Consider the following 22,973-nt stretch of genomic DNA (forward strand, 5'->3'; position numbering starts at 1 on the left):
TGAATTGTATGCCATATGCAGCTCAAAAATTATGTATAATCTAGGTAAACTATGTTCTCGGAAGCATGAAGCAAAGTACCTTGTGTTCTACCATATCCCAAGGTACAGGTAATTCTGTGTAAATGTTAGGTTTGTTCAATATTGTCATTGCTTTTGTAGGAGCTCTTAGTTGATGGTGCATTCCACAGCAAATTGTGTTTGTAATTACAGATTTCCTAACTTCAGGCTATGATTCTAGCTGCTTGGAGACGAGACTAGCATTTAACGCTCTTCTACTTTTTGCTGTTTCTTGCCTACTGTTTTTCCTTTTTTTTTTTTTTTTTTTTGTTGGGGGGAGGAGGTAGGGATAGTTAGTAAAGCTCTAGATACTAGTCTTTCATTAAACTTAAAAACCCAATCCTGAAATGCTACTGAGACTTTTTTTTAAAGAGAATCTGGTGAGTTGTACATGCCCAGGTTTTGAGATGTTTTGAAAGGAATGTGATGTAATTTACTATTTGCTTTTTGTTTTTTGCATGATGGGGTGGGTAGTTCTTCCTTGGAGTTCTTGAACACCAAGAATACGGTCTTGTACACCATTACAAGGAATTGAGAAGTGCAGTTGGTTTTCACTTGGTGGCTGCCATTTCCCTTTAGCATCTCTTCTGACCTGGTTCTAGCAGCTGCTGTTTCAAGAATTTCTGTGTTTTATCTCCTACTAAGATTCTTTTTATAGTTGTTCTACTATGTTTATTTCTATAGAGTAGCACCTTACTACCTGACTGAATCGAAACATAAAGTCACAAGTAGTCCAGAGCACTGTTCCTTACATTGTGTTTCTCGAAATTACTATCAGTAAAGTTGACAGAATTTACTCCAATAAGATAGAAAAGTTTCTAGGGCTGTTTTGTGCAAGGGAGAATGATAGTCGTGTGGTATGAGTCATGGTATTGCAGCTTCTGTCTGCATGACTTTTATCTGAAAATTCAATTTGCTCTATATAACTTTCTGCTTACTACTACTGTGCAGCTGATAAAAGCTCTAACTTTGAGCTTTTTCAGAACATAGTTGAAACATTTTATTAACTACATTAAAGTTTATTTTCAGTAGTTACTTGCAGAAGGGATCTCAGTTCAAACTCATTTTAACCTGGTTACAGTAACAACCACGTTTTACTTCTCACTGTTTACAATCCTTCTACTGTTTCTGTTTCTTCCTGCTTGGATATTGATATGATACATGGAAAAAAAATCATTGAAGTAATTGGGAGGTTTTTTTGAGCCAATACATGGAATTGTGCCCTTGTTACTTTCACATTTTCTTATAGTTGTTTTGAAACCTTGGATCTCGGCATTTGGATATTTGGAATGACAGCACTCCATAGAAGTGTTTGTTTAAATCAGAATGATTACTGTTGAATCTTAAGATCAAAATTTTCTGTGCTATGCTATGTAGTTGTAAAGTAGGTCTTTATCTTGTTTTGCACTGTTTTGAAGTTAAATAAGGATAACGACTGCATTTTGAAATGTGTGAGTGTAGTGCCTGAGACGCATATCGCCAACCTGACTTGTATCCTGAAATTTTGATAGCTCTATCGCAGTACTTTACAATTACTTGAAGTATGCAGTGAGAAATGGGTATGACTTTCTGCATTGTTCTTGTTTTCCTATATCATCTTTTACAAAACTGACCAGATTTGTCCATCTTATTAAGAGACTAATCCTTTAGGAAACTTTAGAGTGTAAAAGGCAGCTCTATTTTCAATGTAGTTTCTGTTGCAGTTTGTCTATTGCAGGCAGCAGCTACATGCACTTGTTTTTCTTGACTTTGAAGCTTGAAGTGTATTGTTTGGGTACTCTATGTTCTGCCGGTATACTGACACTCTTGTTCATCTGGTTTTCTGTCAAATCCAAGTCTCTTCCTTGTCAGTTGCCTCAGTTCCTATCCTGGGTGAAAATAGAATGTATCTTAATTTTTTTTATTCCTGGGTTTTTGTAGATACTGATTTGGTACGATAGGGGCCATTCCATGTCTCTTCTGAATCCCAACATTGTGGGGTTAGCTGGAAGGACTTAATGAATTTAACCTAATTTTCTGCCTTTTGAGAAGTGAATGTTTAGCTCCCATTTATGTGGAGAATGATGAACTTCCCCAGTAGTTTCAGTGCTGTGACTGTAATTGTTGTCAGTTTGTGAGAAAAGAAAAAAAAGGCAGTTAAACTGAAATCAGTGTGGAAGAGGACTAGATTTGTGGTTTGGCTTGCAAACCAACTTGAAGCTTGTAGTCATTTGAGTGAGATACAGTGTTGTTCTAAGGAGGGGCGGGGAGAATCTTAGCAATTGATCAAAGGTTTCTTCTTGCACCCCAGGGAGGGTGTGTTTAACTTCCAGCACAAATTAATGCTTCCCGAGTTACTTGCAATAGTCTGAGGCAGGGTCAGGGTCTGTGCAGCTAAACGTACTTCACTTAATATCCCAAATTAAGCAATCTTAATTCCTGTTTGGGATAAGCAAGAGAAGAGCGTGTCCAAAGTTCACTTCTGTGCAACCACAGTAATGCCCAGGTCATGTTGCTTTATGCATGTAGTAGTCTAAAATTTTAAATATACATAATATGTGTCTGTGTATATGTGTGTGTATATATATACACACACATATGCGCATACTAGGTGCAGCAGAAGCCATAGCTTCTTATTTAAAAAAAAAAAGTGACTGTGCTTTGTTCTTGAACTGTTTTAAACTCTGATACTACTGATTACCAGAACTGCAGGTAGTGAACGGGTGTCTCAGTTCTGAATTTTGCTTACTGCTGGTTGGTCTGAAAGCAAATTTTGAAATTTGCTTAGTGTTGCTGAGCCCCTGTTAAGAGAGCATGATGGAGGATATTATTTCTATCGGGCCACTGATATATGCAGGCTGTTGTGGGCTCCCTAGCTAAGTAGAAATGGAGTATCCACAGGATAGGAAGGGATGAACTTTACATAGAGAGGTTTGAGGACTCTCTTGACTAGAGCAGGTATTATTTCATGTATTAAGGTTGTTTTTTCTTGAAAACACCTTTTTAAATTTTGTGTGTTTTCTTTCCTTTTAGAATCATAGAATCATTTAGGTTGGAAAAGACCTTCAAGATCGAGTCCAACCATCATCCATGCCCACTAAACCATGTTATGGAGTACCCCATCTACGCTTTTTGAATACTTCCAGGGATGGTGACTCAACCACTTCCCTGGGCAGCCTGTTCCAGTGTCTGACAACCCTTTCAGTAAAGAATTTTTTCCTAATATCTAACCTAAATCTCCCTTGCTGCAGCTTGAGGCCATTTCCTCTCATTCTATCTGCAGCCACCTGACAGAAGAGACCATCACCCACCTCACTACCACCTCCCTTCAGGTAGTTGTAGAGAGCTATAAGGTCTCCCCTCAGCCTCCTCTTCTCTAGACTAAAGAGCCCCAGCTCCCTCAGCCACTCCTCATAAGACTTTTCTTCTTTCTTTCTTTAAGCTATGTGAAGAGGTTTTATGTGAGGCTATTATTTTGAAAGAGAAACTAGGCTAGCGGCCATATTCAAAGGGACCAGTGATTGAGACAGTAGTAAAGGAATATTCCAGGTTTAGTTTGCTGCTCTCTGAGGATCTTAGATGGGTTTATCTTTGTCTTGGTACTGGTCTGAAAAATAGTTCTAATTTTGTATTTCATGTGTTGCATGCCAAGTGCCTGAACAGTCATGAGGTTCACTAAAATAAACCAACACAGGTAGCTAAGTAATTCTCATTTAAATAAGAGTTCTCCCAGTTTTTTTTGAAAGCAGAGTGTAGGGTTTGAAGAAGAGCAGTAATGAAAAAAATGATTAATAGATTTTAAAAATCCTCAGTTGGTGTAGAGATCTGAGTTTTTCTCTAGTGCTGATCACTTTTAATTTATATTTTTATAGGACCAGCTAACACTGACCTATCATGGCATCCAACAAATTTGTCATTAAGGTAAGTAGATGTCATAGGTTTAATTAAAAAAAATAAATAGTCTGCAATACTGCTTAGAATATGTGTACATTGATTTTGAAAATTAATGATGAAGAGGTGTATCCTTCAGGCTTCTGGTCATAGCAGTGTATTTTGTATCAGCTTTTCTCTCTCTTTGGAAGCAAACTTCTTGAATTGCTGCTGTATCATGGCAGAATGTGTCTGAGGTCAGCTGAAGATTAAAATTGTATAGCTACAAGTGGTTAGTTATGTAGTTAGTATTTGAAACTGCATGAATTCTCAGTAAAACAGTATTTGCCACCTGAAATAAAATTTAGGGTTGATTCTTCTCTTACTGTAACCTAGCAATATTATTCATGTACTTCCCAGATAATCTAAGAGTTCCTGGTTTAAGGTGTAGCAATGTTCTTGAAGTATTTATCACACTTGACTTTTTATTTGCATCTTTTTTTGCCTCTTTTCCTATTTTCAGGGATTAGTTGTCTTACATCCGGTAAAATGCCATTGCAGTTTATAAACAGTCTCTGACTTTTGGTTATGTATCTGAACAGTAATGCTTTTCAAAACATTCTGTAATAAATATAGTGCTTCATAATCTTCTACCATAACTATATCAGCTTATCAAAAATAAAAGCAATTATTCAGTAAAAATTGTGAAACCTTCTGTTTTGACCTTCTCTCTTGTTTCTCTGTTCCTTTATGTCTAGGGTAGTTTTGGTAATGCATACATTTCAAAGTGATTAGCACAATATATTATTCTCTTGGAAATGTTTTTTCCAGTAGTTTTCTTAACAGGAGAGACTTTTTCCTCTGTGTATTAGCTTGCGTTTTTTGGAGGGCAGCTACAAAAACTTTCCTGACTGATCAGGCTCTGGAAGCTGTTGAAGCTTGGTTTTGTGGGTAACCAACCTGTTCAACAAGCAGACCAAACAATTTGTGTGTGCTGTGTTCTTTTCCAAGGAAAACTGCTGTCATTTTGTGGGACATTTGCTTTAATTTTTTTGCTGTTTAACATGATTGTAAACCTTACATTGACAGTATCATGTCTATACTATTCACTGCTTCTGAATTCATATAGGAGTTAGGAGAAATATCCTTGATTTTGAGCACATTTTAACTGATACTCTGAGCTATATGCCACTGATGTGGGTAACAACAGGAGCTGAGGCTGAAGGCATGGTTTTTCTCAGCTGAGAACTCTTGATATTGTTGATATTAATGTAAGTGCACAAGAAAACAAGTGGTGCAAGTTGAAATATCTTCACTAGATAAAAAGCCTTAAGATATTTGATTACCGACCTGTATTATTACAGCTTGCTGATTCAGCACACACTTTACTGGTCTTCAGCATGTACCCTGGTAATCGCTAAGTAATTTAACATCACGACTATCTGAGCAAATGGATAGGTTCTCATTGAGTGTGCATTTCTAGGTAAGCAATATCACAAATAAAACTTTGGGGAGTGTCAATGACAAACAACTTTATTTTCTTTCTGATAGTATTTTAGAAATGAGGATAAGTTTTTGCATTTACTGAATGCTGAAAATTAACCTTGCCTTGACTAAAATGTATCAAATATATAATTTGAATATGTGAAAAGCTGATTGAAATTCACTTTGTGCACAGATGCGTAATGTTTTACTTGTTAGATCAGGGATTTTGTGCGTGAATTTTTGCTGCTTTACATTCACTGGATTTGTATTTAATGTGAATATTCCCTTTTTAAAGACTGTTCAACTTTCACATAAATTTTTCAAGGAAGATCCCTGTGCAGAAGATTCTCCATTAAAAGGCAGAAAATATTCTCACTCCTCTCTGCAGGGGGAGTATAGAAAATACTATATTCTTTCTTCTAGGTTCCTCATGTTTGAAATTGGTAGGGGTGTTTTACTGAGTCTGAAAATGTTTCATGCACGCCTCATCTTCTACATTCTCTACTTTTAAGTTTTTAGATTTTGTAAGCATGTGTATGTTAATCTTTTTGGCAAGAGAATGAAAAGTACAGTTTATCAGTCTTTCAAGTTTTAGCTGACTGGAACATAATTAAGAGGAAAACACAATGTGTTTAATGGCTTTGCTTCTTAACAATGTATTTTATATGAGAATCTCTGTACCTCCAATGTAATGGTCAATTATTTTCAGTAGAGGGAGTAGTTGGCCTATTTTTGAAAGGCGAGCCTAAGCTTGGTTTTATTGGCAATTAAGAGCGATTGAAATAAAATAATTGATGCAGTAAAATAGCTTTAAACCTTAATACAAAAACTACGGTTAGGTCCTAAACACACTTTCTTCACTTGCCAAGTGGCTGGATGCCATAGTGTTGTGATGTTCAATAGATAATGTTTTATGCAAGTTAATTTGATCAGCAATTTTCAATTTTAGGGAATATTGATACTTCATAAAGTGATGCATGGTAAAATACCCCCAAATCTGGAAAACAAGACACATGAATTTAATTAAGCTTTCTCTGTATGTTGCTAAAATATTTTATTGCTGTTCTGAGAAATAAATCTTAACTTTAATTGGTGAGGCTTAAAGCAAAATCATGAACTCTATATGGATTTGAAAAATAATATCACTAGGGCCTTGTTTAAAACTTTGGACAAACTAGAAAGAATTGCTCTTGCAAAATTGTGTAAATTGACTTTATTCATGCCAAACTGCAGAACTAAATATAGTAATTTTTATGGCTGTAACAGAAAAATTTCATTTACTGTTTTCTGCAATTCGTTCATTTGCCAAACACTGAAGACTTTAAGTTGTTACTAAATTTCAATAGCTCAGCTCAAAGGGAAACTTTTTTTTACTTTGCTGTTTCCTACTTTGGGAAATGAAGAGCTCTGTTCCATCTCAGATTTGTAGGCCTTTGCTAGCACATATCTTAGATTAAGATAATTATAGTTTCAGTGTTCCCTCAGGTCATCCAGCGCACTGCAATCAATTTTTTAGCAGTGTTCCTTGTTATCAATTTAAATTATTGCATGCAGGAAGTGTATATGAAACTTTTTGGTCCTTCCTCCTTCAAACTTTTTGCTTGCTTTAAATTGCAAGTTCCTTTGAAGCAGCGAGCATATTTTTCTGTTTTGTATTGAAAGCAAAGATGGAAGTACTGGAAATGATTGGACAGAAAAATGACAGTACGACTGTAATGTGGTCAATTTTCCCCATCATTTTGCTTGTGTATGTTTCCTTTACTTTTTTTATGTTGATGCATCTTAATGTAATCATTAAGATACTGATTTATAACCAAAGGCATCTTAACATCTGTCTTTGCATATCTTAGAAGTGCTCTGTGAAAGAAAGTGTGCATAGAAAGAATGTTGACTATAGGCCCTAACAGTAGGTAGAATGAAATGGAAAGGTATCTTCCTGTCAGACAATATGCTAGTATGTACTTACAGCACAAGTACATATGGGTCATTTTTGGGTCTGCTCACAGGCCTGTAGAAGGTATTATTGTGTTTGGTCTGGAAGAAGAAAATGAGAAGTTTATTTTGAAGGGGTCTTTTTTGATATTTCCATGTGCATTTAAATATGTTATTGGATTTCCAGTGCTAAAGCTTCACCATGTTTCTGGCCGTTCCAGTGCTTTCTTTTTTTAGCTACCAGTTGAACTGTAATACAGTGATAGTATGTCAACAAAGATTTCTGTATCAGATATGTCTGTTTGGATGATTCTTAGGTGACATCTAAGAGGACTAGGCAGATTAAAGTTCACATTTCTGTGAAGTATGTCCATTGAATTAGCTGATCAATATTTTTGTAAATATTTTGCCCTGTGAGAAAGTGGTGTGTTTGCTGCTTCTTGCGAGTTGTTTGGAGAGAATAAAACTAGGGAGATGAGCAGGTTTCTTATCTAATTTTTAAATTTTCTCTGATCCCATATAATGAGTAATGAAGGATAGTAAATGCATTTTACTGCTATATTAAGTCCATAGATGCATGAATGCAGTGCTCTCAAGTGGAGAGTGAGAACAAGGAATACTGTTTGTGTTTAAAATAATTTTTTCATATGTTGTGACGGCTCAGAGTTACTAGACTGATACTACAGATGCTTTTTTTACATACATAGTTTTGGTCTTGTTAGCATACTGATTTTTAGTTTGAGAGCTAGGTTTTATTAGAGAGTGCTTGGTTGAAATAACTAATAAATACAATATTTTCTAGTGTCCATTTCTTTTCCCCATTGCAAAACTAAGACATTTGTACATAAAACTCCTGTAGTTGGAGTACTCACAAATGTTTCAATAGAAATGTGCTAAGATTAGGTGTTCTGTGATTAGATAGAATTTGTAAAAGTATTTTAAATCTTAAAAGGAAGGTACTAGTGTTCTCCAAACTGATTAAAGGTTGTTGAATTTTAAATATACTGTATGCTCTTATATTTGCTTTTGGGGTCTTTAAAAATTAAGAAATAGCTATATTAACCATTAAATAGTGGTTTTCTAGAGGTGGAGTTCTCCTAAAGCGGCATTGCTCAGAACAACTATAAATACAGGTGGTTGGAACTGTTATTATCAAATAGCATCATACACTTCACTCAGCTGTGATGTTCATTTCTATATGAATGCAAAAAATATGATACTTATCTAAAAGGGCTTAAAAATCTTAAAGAAGATGATAAAAAGGGACTGGGGGGGGGAGTATGGTTTAAAATAGAAAGTAGAAAACAATAGTAGTGGATGGAGGGACATCTATTTAGTTCTCTTTCCTAACGCTGCATTTAATTCCCAGTTTCATGGGACCAGATATGGAATGACTAAAGTGATGAGTAAATAAGTTCCAGAAGAAGGAAAAGAGGAAGTTGGGAGGTAGAGGGGGGAGGAAAATTAAGTGTACGATCTAATTCTAAACCTCCTGGAGTCAATGGAAGTTTCCTCACTGACCTCAGAGGATTAATTTTCAAGCCTAGGGAAATGATGAGTGGATGAAGGAGTTGAGACATTAAAGTGTTAGCAGAAGGAGAAAGGAATAGGAAGCCAGAGGGATAAACATCAATAGTGGAAACACTGCTTTCACGGGGATCACTTCAAATAAGGAATAAAAGGATGGTTCAACTTGCATTACTTTTTTTGGTAAATCAGATAAATTTGATTAGTTTTAAAAGTACCAGTTGTGCCAGAAAATCAGGTTTTTGCTAACTGTGAACACTATGCTACTGTAGAAGTGATATGGGATTCTAAATACACACCATACCAAGTAATACTAATTACTAATTAATTAAAAGATGTAATCTCCATGATATTTGCCATATGCCTTATTTCTGACCAGCACTACCGTATTTTACACCTCCACTGTTCTGCTTCTTGGAGATCGTGGTGGTGCTGCCTGCTTGACCTCTGAGTCTAGCAGTGAAGAAGGAAGGGATGGGAAACTTAGAAGCAGACTTCAATCTCTCTGAGTCCAGCAAAACATCAGGGCTTAGCAGACATGCTGCATGGGGTCACTGAATGTCTTTAGGTCCTGGGAGAGGCTTCAACTTGTGCTGTAGGTGAAATTCTTCAATTCTTTCCAGTGAGTTCATATGGAGGTTAGTAGGCTGGGAGGTAAAGGATTCCATGTTTCATATAGTACCTGTTAATGTAGTGTACAAACAGTTTAATGGTGCAGTGATACAGTTTTTGCTCTTGATGTTAGTATCATGAAAATTTAATGTAAAAATTTTCATATTGTTTCATGTGGCCTCTCCCCACCCTGGACAACGTAGATAGATTCTGATATATGGAAGATACACAAGTGTGTTCTGACTGGACTATGGAGTAAAATGGAGAAGAGAGACTGACAACACATTTTTATTCTTTCCCTGTGTTTCATCCATGTGGTTCACAACTTCCTTAAAAGGAGTATATTTTTAAAAGCAAAATTACTGCTTTCTTTTCAATTTTCAAATAAAAGGTTAGTTTCTGGACATCTTGTGTTCACTGCAGCACTTACTCAACTGTGACTTTGCAGTATTTTTCTTGACTCAACAGCCAAACTTTTCCTTAAATAATGGTACCACAGGACAGGGCACCCTATTCAGTAATCTGCTGCAGTCATGGCTAAGCATGAGCGCTAATGACGCTCAACTGTTGTGAAAACCCTTTAAACTGCTGATAAAATGATGACTCATGGTCACCTTATGAAAACAGATTCATTACCATGACTCCAGAAACTTCAGATCCCATGTAAGTGTTTCACTTCCTACACTAGTTCTTCTAAAAGGGATGATGATGCAGTTTTTTTCTAACAGTTGACAGCTGCTCAATGAAGCTGTGACAATGTGGTTGGCAAAAACTATAAATTCCAGACTTTTTTAATAATAGTTTAAGGAACTAAAAATCTGTATGAGCTGTGAAGAAGTCACCAACATTATTTGTAGTGTTACTTGGAGTGTTTTCTAATCAAACTATACATTTCAGATTTCATTTACCACTACTGAATTAAGTTCTTTTTAAAGTGTATCTGACCCAAATCTCACTGAAGTCAATGGGCTTTGGATCAGAGCCTGTAGGATTATATTGGTAGAACACTGTAGCTTAACTAAGGACATACTAATTTATTTCAAAAACAACCTTCCTCAGTTCAGTTTATCTGTCTTTTTTAAACACACTTTGTTTGTCTATAATGTCAATGTCTAAAGAAGTTAGGTTGGAAAAATATTGAAAGGAGATACAGCCAAATAATAAAATATAAATCAGTTTTCCAATATGAAAAGAGTAAAATGAAAACCCCTGTGTTGGCTTGTGATTACCCAGGGGCTGTGAAAAGATGGATAAAGTGAAAATAGAACTATGAAAAAACATTAAATTGGACTGTAGGTGTGTATGATTCTATGTTATAAAGCAGAAAAAGTTTCTTGACAAGTTATTGAATGTAGGGTAGTGTGGGATGGTTCACTCTTAAATGATCAGGAGTTCGACTGGTGATTTTTGTCTTACACTAGTTTCCCTCTTTTGATTGGAAGTATTTCTAACTTGAAATGCTGCGAGACACCATGCTTAAGAGAATCAAAATATTAAGTGATTTCAAATGTGTATGATTGAAAATTTTGCTAGAATGGATAATGTTGGTGTGTGTACGGGACCAATATAAAAATATTATTTTCTCTTTCTTTTGAAACAGATGTTGACTAAGTAAAATTCATGCTTCAAAATTAAACATGCAGACTCCTACAATTTCTTTAGTTCTGTCTCCATTTCTGTTTGTTTTTTCCATTTATTTTCCAGCTGACTCATTTCAAACTTATATGATGGACAGCATGTATTTATTCTGTGCTAAAAAAAGGGACTCATCTAATTGGAAAAAGAATGGGTCTGATCAGAATTGAATATTACTTTCAGATATTGAGGGGAAAAAAAGCTAGAAACAAAGATAAATTTCTTAGATGCTGTAATATCAGTCATACAAACTATGTCAACAAATTATGTATGGGAAAGTCATGGCTTGTTTTTGTGGTGCTGGGTTGTTTTTTTTTTTTTTTCCCCTGAATCCTTCTCTGCTATTTTCATCACCACAAGCAGTGTGGTAATGAAGAGGCAAAAAGTTGCAGATTTAATAAAGAAATTTAGTAATAATGTCAGAAACACATTTGAAAAACAAGCTACAATATGGAGTGAAGTGGTGCCTTAATTGACAAAAAAGAACTACTACAGAAGGGATGTTCTGTAGAGTTTGTCCATATTCTAGCCCTTCTGCTGTTATGCATTGTTCTGTCCTTCTGTTTTTTAATGGAATCTGTCTACTTTTGCCTCTGTGTGATATTGCTTGGCCAATGAAGGGAAAGAATATATAATGAATAAAAATCAGATTAGCTATGTAGGTTCATTTAGTCATACAAAGAAATGGTAAATGAAGGTAGGTCTTGCCAAGCCATCGTGTCTATACCTTTGTAGATCAAGCTAACCTATTTTTTATTTCCCTGCTTCATAGAATGCAGTATTTTTAATGAGGCCTACACAAAAGACAACTCTGCCTTCTTACTACAAAAGAGTATTTGTAGTGGAGAGATTTTGATTTGGGAAAGTGAGGAAAGAATAGTTTGTGGTCTAGATCATGTGCAGACAGGTTTGAACCAGAATCTCAACTTCAGTGATTTGAGTGATGATCTTTTCCTGTTGGCTGTGTATACTTTGCTAGGGAAGTATGGTCCATTTATGAAGCCTTAAGAGCAAGTGTCGTCTGTCTTGGTTTCATACTTTCTCTGCTATCCATGTGTTTTACAGACAGATCCTCTTGCATGAAATGCTGAATCAACAAGCTTCAGCAAAACAAAGATTTTATTCCTTTTTCTATGTCACTTGCCATGTACACATTAAATAGCATTCAAGTGGAGAATCTCTATAAAGAAGTTGCATCAAATGCACATTGAAGAATAGTTAGTTGATAGTCTTGAGGGAGAGCAAGGAAAAGAGCAGGGGTAAGGAAGAATGGCATATCACTGATTTCCATGTAACAAAATGTGACACAGGCACAAGAATTTTTTCTCAGCAGTTTTCATATTGTTGGTGACTCTGTCCTTATTTTGCTCTAAAAACCTGTGCAATAACTAAACTAAGCTCTATCCCACGTGCAAGGTTCACTTTGCACAGCCCTGCTTAGTTTCCAGGAAGTAGTAAGGTGCCTGGCATATCTGACACCACTCAGCTGGTGAAACAATAGTTTATATAAGATACAGTTAAATACAGCCTTTCAAGTTCAAGCCAATGTTCTCCTATTTTAAACTCAGCTGGTCATCTTTGTTCATTGAATATACCAGTGATTTAATAGCACTCATAATTAACCAAATATACATGGTTGTGGTTTATCCTGCTTTGTGTCATACAGATAAAGGCTGATAGAGGAGAAGTATATAGCTTTGAACATAAAGTATTTGCTGAACTAAAGAGTTGGGAAAGAGCTAAGTCTTCAGCCATTAAAGAGGATCTGTTCAATGCCAAGATCCTAGGATTTGACAGTCAGTGGAGTCATGCAGTATATAACTTTTCCTTCTTTATTTTGACATTCCTACAGTCCAAAAATAGGAAGGAGAGTAATACAAGTAGCACTACCATAGTGCATTCTCTTGCCATAATAAGGTAATCTTCAGTAATAGAAAACAAACTTATAAAGGGTTATTCCCTTTGTGGTATTGTCTGCAAGTCTCTGGTTCTTATTTTGCTGGGTGTTAAACTGTCATGTAGTCGCAGTCCATGTCTTGGTGAATTTACAAACAATTTAGACGATAGGAGTAAGTCTGACACATCAAAAGTTGAAAACGAAGCCCACAATTTAAAAAAGCAATCAACCAGAACATATTCTCACTTCAAACAAGTGCTGAGTACTGAGTGTTTGTAGTATACTATGAAATAGACTGAATATTAGTGACTGGTGATTACATCATTGGGTGCTATGGGTGTCCCAGTGGAGAGAAATCTTACAGGAGGATTTGGAATAAAAGAACAACACTGGTTTATAGATTCCTTCAGAAAATTGTTAGAATTTGTCATTAGTTTTAAATCTTTATATGTCAATTTACACGTCTTTCACAGAATTGAATTGAGTATTTTATTTTGCTTTTATTTGTTGGTGAAAACAGAGGGTGCTGTTTAGAGATGATCTTAAAAGACTTAAAAAAAAAAAGTTGAGGAAAGTGTTTCTTTGCCTATATCCCTTCTTCACCCTGATAATTGGCAGGAATTGTGATTTGATTTGCAGAATGTTTGGAGGGTACAACTAGGGGTACTTTCTGATTATGAATTGAAAAGAGATTTAATTGCAGATGCCCAGCATATTCTGTATAGTTCAGAAAACTCTTGGCTAATTTGAAGCTATTTTCTATAGGGCTATTGGAGATGGTTCATATGTCATTGTTGTAATTGTTGTTGTTTTATAGAGGCCTACATTATTAAACATGTAGGAACTGTTGGGATTTAGTCTGGTTTTGCAAATTCCTATTTGAATTGATACAAATAAAACTGATACAAATTTTGGGACGGAAAAATCCAGTGATGAAGAACACAATAAAAAATACTGTAAGTTCAGAAGTGTAATGATATTCAGCTATCATTAGAACTTACTTCTTTGTTAGATTATCTTTTGCAAGCAGCAAGAAATCTCACAGTATATCAAGCTGTAGAAAATTACTTAAAGCTCTGTTGTTGGTAGCCAGCGTTGTGACAGAGTGAGGCAACTGTTGTCCACGTACCATTATAAGACAGCATTTCTACTGCAAGCAGAGAAAATGAAGGTGGCAAAATACTTTCCTGATTTGTAAGTTGGGTAGGCCATTTGATCTGTGACAAAGTATTATGGGTACCCCTGATGATCACAGACTGTTAAAACATAATAGAAAGTTTGGTCTTCACCATGGACTACAAATTCAAAACTAGTTTAGAAGGAGAAAATACTTCTGGAATTACCAGCAGCATTACTTGTTATGTTCCTTGGAGACCCACGTATTAGCAGAGCCTTGCTTCACATTCTGTTGCTCTGCCAATTTGGTATTCCTCCTTTGTATGAGATACCAGGAAGAGTAGATTGTCAAACACTTCAGCTTTTTTTATTAAGAAGCAAAAAGTGGAGAACCTCAGTATCACTATTAACTCTCATTAGCTGTGGGCTCTTAACATGGACCTTTTTGAGATGATGCCTGAATAGTAATACAGAGCTGTGCCTACTCTTCAGAGAGTACAGGTGTTCCTGGAGTAACTTCAGCTTGTATCTTTCTTCTAAGTATTTCTGTTCCATGTAAGAAGTGGTTGTGTCTTTAACACCAGACTTTATCTACATATAGATAGTAGTGACTTTAAATTGATGCAAATGGTAGTTTCAGAATAGGCAACATAATGGTATTTAAGAGGGTGAGCTCATTCACCGTGAACATCTACTTTATAGTTATGCCCAAATCAAAATCCTCTCTGCTGCTGATGGCTGTCATCATATTGGTACTTGATTTTGAAATATTACTTCTTTCTCTTTGGATTGCCACACAGATTTAGTGGTTAAACCTTGATCAGCAAGTGGCATGCTTGTTTCTCTAATTTGACCATCAGTGATCCTCAAGATGTTTAGATTAGTTCCCTTGTCTTTCCAGTAACAGTTTGGGCCTCTTCAAAAAGTCAGTATGCTACATGTTTAAATGTTATAGTAAGACATTAGTCAAATCTATTAAAAATGTAATGTAGTTTAAATGTGATGCTATCTATTATTAGTGTGGTGAAAACCAGCAAAGTGTTTTTTCAAATGGTAGTTCTGTTGTGGGCTGCATGATGGAGGTTCCCATGTATTTAAGGTGAAGATTCCAGACTTTTCCACAAAGTGAAAAGACTATGAAAATTCTGTTCTGTGAGAGCTCATTCGCAGCAGCAAACATCTCCTTTGCTTTTATTTTCATGTTTATAACAGCACCTCATAGGGACTTCCAAATCGGACGGAACTAGGGGAAGAAAGAGTAAAATGAAAAGTGGCAGGGTTGTGGAACAGGTTGTGGAAGGTCAGAGTCGGATGGGGGAAGCAGCTTCGGAGAACCTTTCACTTGTGTAAGTGCTGTTGAATAGCAGGGGTGTACGTTTAACCTTTTAAATTGCGCATAAACTGCAGATTATAAGCATGAAAACACAACAACACGCCACTAATATTCTAAGGAACAGATTGCATGTGAACAGGTGAGGGGATTGGAATGATTATGCTGCTACCTAAATGGAAAGAAAATCTGTCACTGAATACTTGTGTATTCTGGAGTTTCTTCCTGTGACTTCCATAGGAAGCTTCTGCAATCTGGTGTTAAACAAAATAAATCCTGAGGCCTGCCTTTGTAGTTTGCAGCTGTCTTCAACCAATCCATTAATGTTTCTGGACTAGACCAAAAGCTGAATGTTTACAAATAATTCCACACTGAAGAAATGCATAGTGTAAAGCCTTGTTTAGCTAAAAATAAATAAATAATAATAAAAAAATTGTTAAAAGAGCCCAGTCGCGGTGGGATACAGTTCTTGCATTCCTCCTTTGATGCAAGATGAAGTTTGACCTGATTGGTCAGGTCTAGCTGGCCAATGGCATAAAAGCAGCAGACACCAAAAATAGGGTGGCGACCATGTTAGGGATGGAGGAAGCGGCTCCCAGGCCGTGAGTGCGATGGACGGCGACCCCCCGCTGGTGGGTGCGGGCCGCTGCCGGGGCGGAGCGGGGTGGGGGCTTCAGCACCCGGCCCCGCTCGGACAGCGGCTCTCCGCCCTGCGCGGCCGCGGGCGCCTTCCCCGGCGGTGGGAGGGCTGGCCTGGCCCGCTGCCTGGACTTGGTCCCACTTCCCACCTGGCTGGCCGGTGTGGACGCGTGAATCGAGTGATGCTGCTTGGTTTCTTCCTCCCTGGTACCGTTTAGTTGACTAGGTGCGCTCTTCAAAGACAGAGGGATGGAAAGCGGTGTTAGTTCATTTCAGTTCTGCCTAGTTACAGAGCCATACTGCTTCCCACGAGGAAACTCAGAAGAACCCCTTTCAAGGGTCATTTACTGTTTGTTTTTATAGTGAACTACCCTTCATACATGTTTCTTTTCTAATGACTCCTTGATCATTTCTCTGATTTGGGAAGTAGACTTTTAAAGACTTCTGGTGACGTGTTTATTTTTCTTAAATGCTTACAGAACAGAGACACAACCTCCTGAGGCATGTGTGTCCCGAATGGAATTAGAATGGTCCCACAGTGTTAATTCTGTTCATTCATTATATCTCTTGAGTTTTCCTCTTCTAACTTTAATCCTTAATTTTAGAGAAGAAAGTATTTTGAAGAACCTTGGTTTCCATGCACACATTAAAAATACCAACAGGGTATAAGGATATGGAAAGCTTAATAGGCGATTTCTCCTTCACCTTCCTGTATATGCAAATGAACATTAGGGGAAAAAAAAGGCAAATAGAACCAGAAATCTGTCTTTCACCTTTTTACACCCACATTCTTGATAACAACCTTGTACCTTCACTCTGTCTTTTTTTCAATGACACCTTAGAAATTTCAGCCATAGGTACGTGGGGTTCACAGATATATGCTAGCAAGACGATGGCCTCTGCTTTTTATGCCTGGCTGTGGGAGGAAATCTCAATTAGTGTGAAAAATATTGAGAATTCTTGTATTGAGTGATTGAAGAAAATATTTTTTATTTATACTGCATGCTTGCCTTTTAAAATTGTATGTTTTATTGCTTGACATAGAATGGGAATATGGGACAGCTTGATACGCTTTAGCTATGGCAATCTTTAGATATAAGTGTGTGAATGGTAACGCTACTAATTGATGTCCCTGTGTTGGAGATAGCTTGCATCTTCTTTTCCTTAATGGTTTCACAGTACTCTCCTCAGTAAATAATGAGAGCAGTAGGACTTTATTTTTTATTTAAAAAAAAAAAAAAGATACCGCTAGTTGCAGAAGACTTTCTAGTGATTCCTAAGTAAATTAGCAACAGCAATTCACAGCAGCAATATGCTGTAAATTTTTTTCAGCAAAAATCTGCTAAAAATAAGCAAATTAGAGATTTAAGACATACATGTACTACAGCTGTGATATAATAGTTACAGTTGCAATGAAAATTAGTATAATTTAATACATCTTGCATGCAAAGAGAATATGAGTGAAGGTACCATAGTTTCAGGATGTCTTGGTTTTTAATGATGATGTTTGTTATTTTTAATTTCTTGATTGTTTTTTCCAAATTCTTTCTAATCAATGTAAAGGGAAGAAAACTTAACTCTTGTGAAGTATGAGTCCTCTGTTTACTTTTAGAAAAGCTTTGTTTCAATTTAGTTATTAATCAATTTTATAAAATGGGGTAAAGATGTAGGTATATGTATGTTGTAACGCTCATTTTAAAAAACTTAAATCTCAATGCTTCTAATACTGACAGCCTGGCATTCATTGTAATTATAATAGGTTATTTCATGCTGTTTCTCTTTATATTCATGGTTATGATACTGAAATGTTAAGACCACACACAGACAACAAGGTCTCTAGCCACTTACGCATGTAAACAGTCTGGCTTTTTACAAAGTGGAAAAATATTTCTTGTGCAGTATTTTAACATGATCAGCATGTTAAGGCTCAATCTGCAACTGTGTCAACATTTCTTTGGCTGTAACCATTAATTCTGTAGCCTCTTGATAATATGTAAAATGTGAAACTGGTTTGTTTACTACTGGGATTTGCCAGCAATTACTGTCTGCATTTAGCTTAGTACTTTCAAATAGATAGTAGATCAAAGAATTATTTTGCATCATCACTCTGGTTTTGGTAAAACAAAGGGTTACTCTTTTTTTTCAGCTGTCTTTGGACTCTTTAAAGGGACATTGGAGCAATAAATTTCATAAATACTGTTCTTATACATGTTTGATGTTAGTAGGCACAGGTACAATACATTAAATAAGATTCTGCACCTACTATTTTACATGAATTTAGCTGTAGAGGCAGGAACGTACACTTCTCAGGCCTTGGTTATCGTGAGACCTGACATGGCTAGGATATTTTGTTTTGTTTAATTTTTTGTGATTAATGTACGTTTTCAGCATTCTTATGGCCATGAGGAACTGCAAGTGCAGTGGTTGTGCAATATTATCTAAGCGCTATATCATCTTCATCACAAAGAATTGTGAAGACTACCAGTTCTGATAGACTGTTCTTCATTTGTTTATGGTATAGAGCTAGTAAGAGTAAGATGGCATAGAAGCACTTTTATGGACATCATATCTAGTCAAATAATAAATATTTGTTTTTATATATGGTGTCTCTTATCTCTGTTCTCAAAGTCTTTATTAATGTATTTATGAATTTAATTTCAGTGTATCTTTGAGGTTTTACAGGTAACAAAAAACCCCAAACAAACCCCAGTACTTATTAGACAATAAGACAACAACAATTAGACAATAACAGCATAGTATAGAATGCACACCAATCCATACTTTAAAAATCTCAAAATACAGACAGAACTGCAATATGGATGAGCTGAATTATTGGGGGGAAATTCAGTTTTAGAAATAGTTGGCTGATAGAATAAGCTATTATATGAAACTCTTAAAAGGCAAACCTGTATTTTTAAAGTTGCTATTATAAAGTATTTAATAAGTGTGTCACTATTACTATAGGAGGTTAGTAAAGCTTTCAGTTTGTAGATCACTCTCTTTTCATTTTTAAGACTTAAATGCTCTGCTGCTTAAATTCCGTTACCATTACTACTCAGACCAGATGTTTTGTAAGTGCTAGAATTTGAATGAATCTTTTGCTCAGTAAAACCCAAACCTACCATTCTCCCAAACAGCCTATGAACAAAGAGAATCAATGTGTTTCATCATTCCTGTTCAGCTGTCTGGCCTAGCTTCATTTCCTTTGATGGGAAAATGATAAATATAAATTACAAAGTGAGGCAGCAAATGATTTTTATCTGTTAGTTAAAACTAAATTCTTGATACCTGTTCTGTTTTCCAAGATTTTAAACATTTAACTTAAATTGTGAATTTTGTGCAAATAATTTGTGTAGTACAGTAATTGGAACAGAGTATTTTTTCCAGAACCAGTAGATCTTATTCTAGCTGCATGTTATAGCACAGTAAAGGAGCTCCTTTAAAACTTCCTAATCATTTTGGTTCCCACACCTGCCTCAAAAGTCAGCTGACAACATGTTTGGCCTCTTCAACGTATATACATACTTTATAGTGTTTATATAATGTTTGCATATTAATGTGTATCTTCATACATATATTTAAAAAGAAGTTAATTTTTTACTTGCTGTTTCCCTGTAAATGGCAGATTTTTGACATAGCAGCCATGTATTGTAGTCTTTTGAATGGTAATGAATCACAGACTTAAAGAAGGGACAGTAATTGTAAGTTGAGTTTTGTGACGAGCCCTTTGGCATTGGTTTGGAAATCTCCCCACCAAGTTGTACACATCTGGGAAAATCAGTTTATATTTATTCAGTAGATTCAGTTTTTGGTTCAGAAAACCCTCTACTGAGAGTAAATCTCCTGTGATATTATTGGCCACCACTGGAGTGGAGATGAGAAGGGTGAGGATGGAGTCTATGTAATTTGAAAGTAAAGAAAAGAAAGAGTGGGATGACTGACTTAAAACAAAAAAACCCCAACAACAGCAAAAAGCAAAAAACCCCAAACCTACTGAAGATCCTTATTACTTATAGGGTAGAGACTGGGGGTGGCTGGCAAGAGAATGGGCTACAGGGATTCAGTAGTTTGGGTGAGGAACAGAGACTAACTGTTCTGAGAGCAGTAGAGCAGGAGTGAGGAAAAAATTACTGGTGGACATCAACACTGGAGCAGGGATGTGCAGGTAGTGTCAAACTGAAAGCTGAACTAAAAGGTTCATTGGAGAGGAGGTTAGGAACAGGGCAATAGCTCCTGCTTGCCGTTTCTTTTTTCCGAAGTATGGAGCAAGGGGAGTAAACCAGAAATTGGTAATGGCTCAATAATGAGATGAGGATTAAGAGTAGTAAATGATTTCAAACTGATGGAAAATCTAATTGGTTGAAAGATTGGTTTTGGCATCTTGAAATAGGGAAGAGATTAGGAATATCCAGATGCTGGAAAGCGTACGTTTTGGTGGGTGATGAGGACAATTGTCTGCTTTAAAGTCTATGCTCTCCTTTGCACCCTGGAAGGAGAACCTAAGGCCCCTGAAGTGAAACAAAGTTGCAAATTGTTTTAGCCTTCAGTACTAATCCAAAGAAAGGATGATGGTTTACTGTAGGTTAATTGTATTGGTTCAATTGGTGGAGACTTCTGTGGTGCTTCCAATCCTGCTAATTTCCCTGTGGGAGTCAACGCGTCAGCATAGGGTAGATTTTCTTAATCAGTTTTCCACCTGCCCTTACCAAGGTCATTTTCAGAAACTGTAACTTAACAAATCTACCTGCAGTCATCTAGGAGCATGTGTGATGTCCTTGGTCTTTTTTGAAGTCTTTCTGCAGTATATTTGTGATTGTGGTTTTAGTATTACTGCTTCACTGTGTGCATTTTTCTTATGAAGAGATGAACAGTATCTGTGTAAACCTGGGAAAAAGTTCACTTCAGTGTGGTATTCTTACAGGAGCAAGTCTTTTAGAGGTGTACTTAACTGGAACATAGGTAAGCTATTCCAGGGGTCCATTTTTCAAGACATTGTTAGAAACGTCAGACCTGTTCTTGAACATTTATCTCCTAGCTATTTCTACTTTTAATCAGTTAATGGCAAATAAAATGAATTTGGATAATCTCCACATCTGCAGGAGTATAGAAAGACACTACTTCTTTTAAAAAAACAACAAATCAACCCCCCTTTAAAACAGGAAATCTGTATGAAAGATTTTTTTAATTTTGCTTTTATTATGTTTTTGTCATCTATAAAGGATCTAACGTTTTATCAAAAAAGTGTATATTTCTCTTAATGGCTTTTAAACATTTGTATATTTGCCTGAATGGTTCAGAAATGCTTTGTTGATAAAATCGGAGATTTTTGGTAGGTTGTTATTTTTCATTGTTTTTTCTGAAGCATCAAATGTAAAGTTTTGGTCTGTGAAAGACTTTTCACTGAATACTATCAGTTACAAACTTTTTTTTTTGCTAGTCATGCTTATTCAGCTATTCATGAATTACTGTATAATTTAAAGATGATGTAACTCTTGTTAAGCTCAGGATGACTTTTTAGCTATTAACTTTTACTGTAACTGTTTCAGAGAAGTCTTCAGCCTAATGAAGGAGGGTTGAAAGCCGTATTGAAAAACTTGAAAGCCAGCAAGATTTGGAGCATCTAGCGCTTTTATCAAGTGACAATCATTAATATTAATGAGCTAAAATGTTTACACACCCTGGTCTCTAGTGTTCTTTTTGATGATAATTACTTTACAGTAGATCACATAAATTCATTCTTGGTGTCAGACAAGTAAGGAAATATTTCCTTTTCATTTAACTGTGTCCCTTAGCAACATAGTAGGTCTTATTAGTTGATTAATAACATGTATTTTTTGCTGTGTTTGCTATATACAAATGTTTGTCTTTCTGTCTTTTTAAAAAGCTCTGCGTGGACCTTTGTTACTAAGTTCAAACAAAAAATAATAAAGATGTAAATACATGGCTATATGTAAGTATAATTAAGCTTAACAACATTCTCGAACATGGGTTTTTTTGTCGTCTTCTTACTAATGTGAATCAGATAGAAGGGACAGTAAGTTCACTTGTTCCTGTCTCTGTGGTACTCTGCGTTCCTGACATCCAGGAACTGTAATCTGTCATGTGCTGTCACCTCTGTTTCTTCATTCCTTTTAACAAAGACAGTTGTGAGGCTAGCATACTATCGATTGTTTTTTAATTAAAAAATGATCTGTTGCTTTCTAAGGGGTAATTCCATCTCAATCTGTAATGTAGGGTTTTTTTCTGTTGAAACCCATGGAAAAAAATTAGGATTTTTTTTACTTAATTCATAAAGTATAGTCTTTCCTGCTTGGCTTTTTAAAAAGGGTACAGACATGTAGGAAGTGAAAACTTAGCCATAGCAGTCTAGCTTTGCAGATAGTGTTGAAGACTCTTAGTTGGCATAGTCGTATCAGCCATTGTCTTTGGTAGGTGATTTTTCCAGCATGTGAGAGTTCATCCTGTGGTTTTGCTCCTATGATTTTCACGCTTACAATTGTATGATGGCTGTAGCTTTTTTTTAAAACCAATGAAATCCTGTTATATTAGTAGCATGTATCATCATGTATTTTAATATAAAATTTATGAGTACTGGTAGGCATTGCTTAAGTTGTATCAGAAATATTACTGCTGTGTACAAAGAGGCCTTTCCGTCTTGTCAGCCTGTCTTTTTGCCCTTTGTGGGTTTCCAGTAACATGGGTACAGGTGAATATTGTAACAGGAAGAAAAGAAACTTTCTGACCTGTAATATGATCTGTCTGTTGGAAGACTGCTTCATAGATCTGTTTATCTACTGCCCACAGAGGGTAAAACCTTTACACAGGATGCTACTGTTGCACTGCCTTTAGAAGAAAGGGGATGTGTATTCCCTGAAAATGACCCTGAAATTCATG

General features: G+C 36.1%; 1 protein-coding gene across 10 annotated transcripts in view; it reads left to right on the forward strand.

Moving 5' to 3' along the window:
* Positions 1 to 22,973, forward strand: part of SLX4IP (SLX4 interacting protein) — an 80,772-nt gene that overhangs the window by 2,705 nt on the left and 55,094 nt on the right. For 7 of the 10 annotated variants that reach the window (XM_049801224.1, XM_049801230.1, XM_049801223.1 and 4 more), the window contains one exon: positions 3,909 to 3,957. In XM_049801224.1, the coding sequence (XP_049657181.1) occupies positions 3,931 to 3,957 (27 nt within the window). In that variant the 5' untranslated portion in view covers positions 3,909 to 3,930. The other 3 variants (XM_049801226.1, XM_049801229.1, XM_049801227.1) reach the window with 3 other exon arrangements.

Source organism: Accipiter gentilis, chromosome 5 (assembly GCF_929443795.1).
Source record: "Accipiter gentilis chromosome 5, bAccGen1.1, whole genome shotgun sequence".
Classification (NCBI taxonomy): domain Eukaryota; kingdom Metazoa; phylum Chordata; class Aves; order Accipitriformes; family Accipitridae; genus Astur; species Astur gentilis.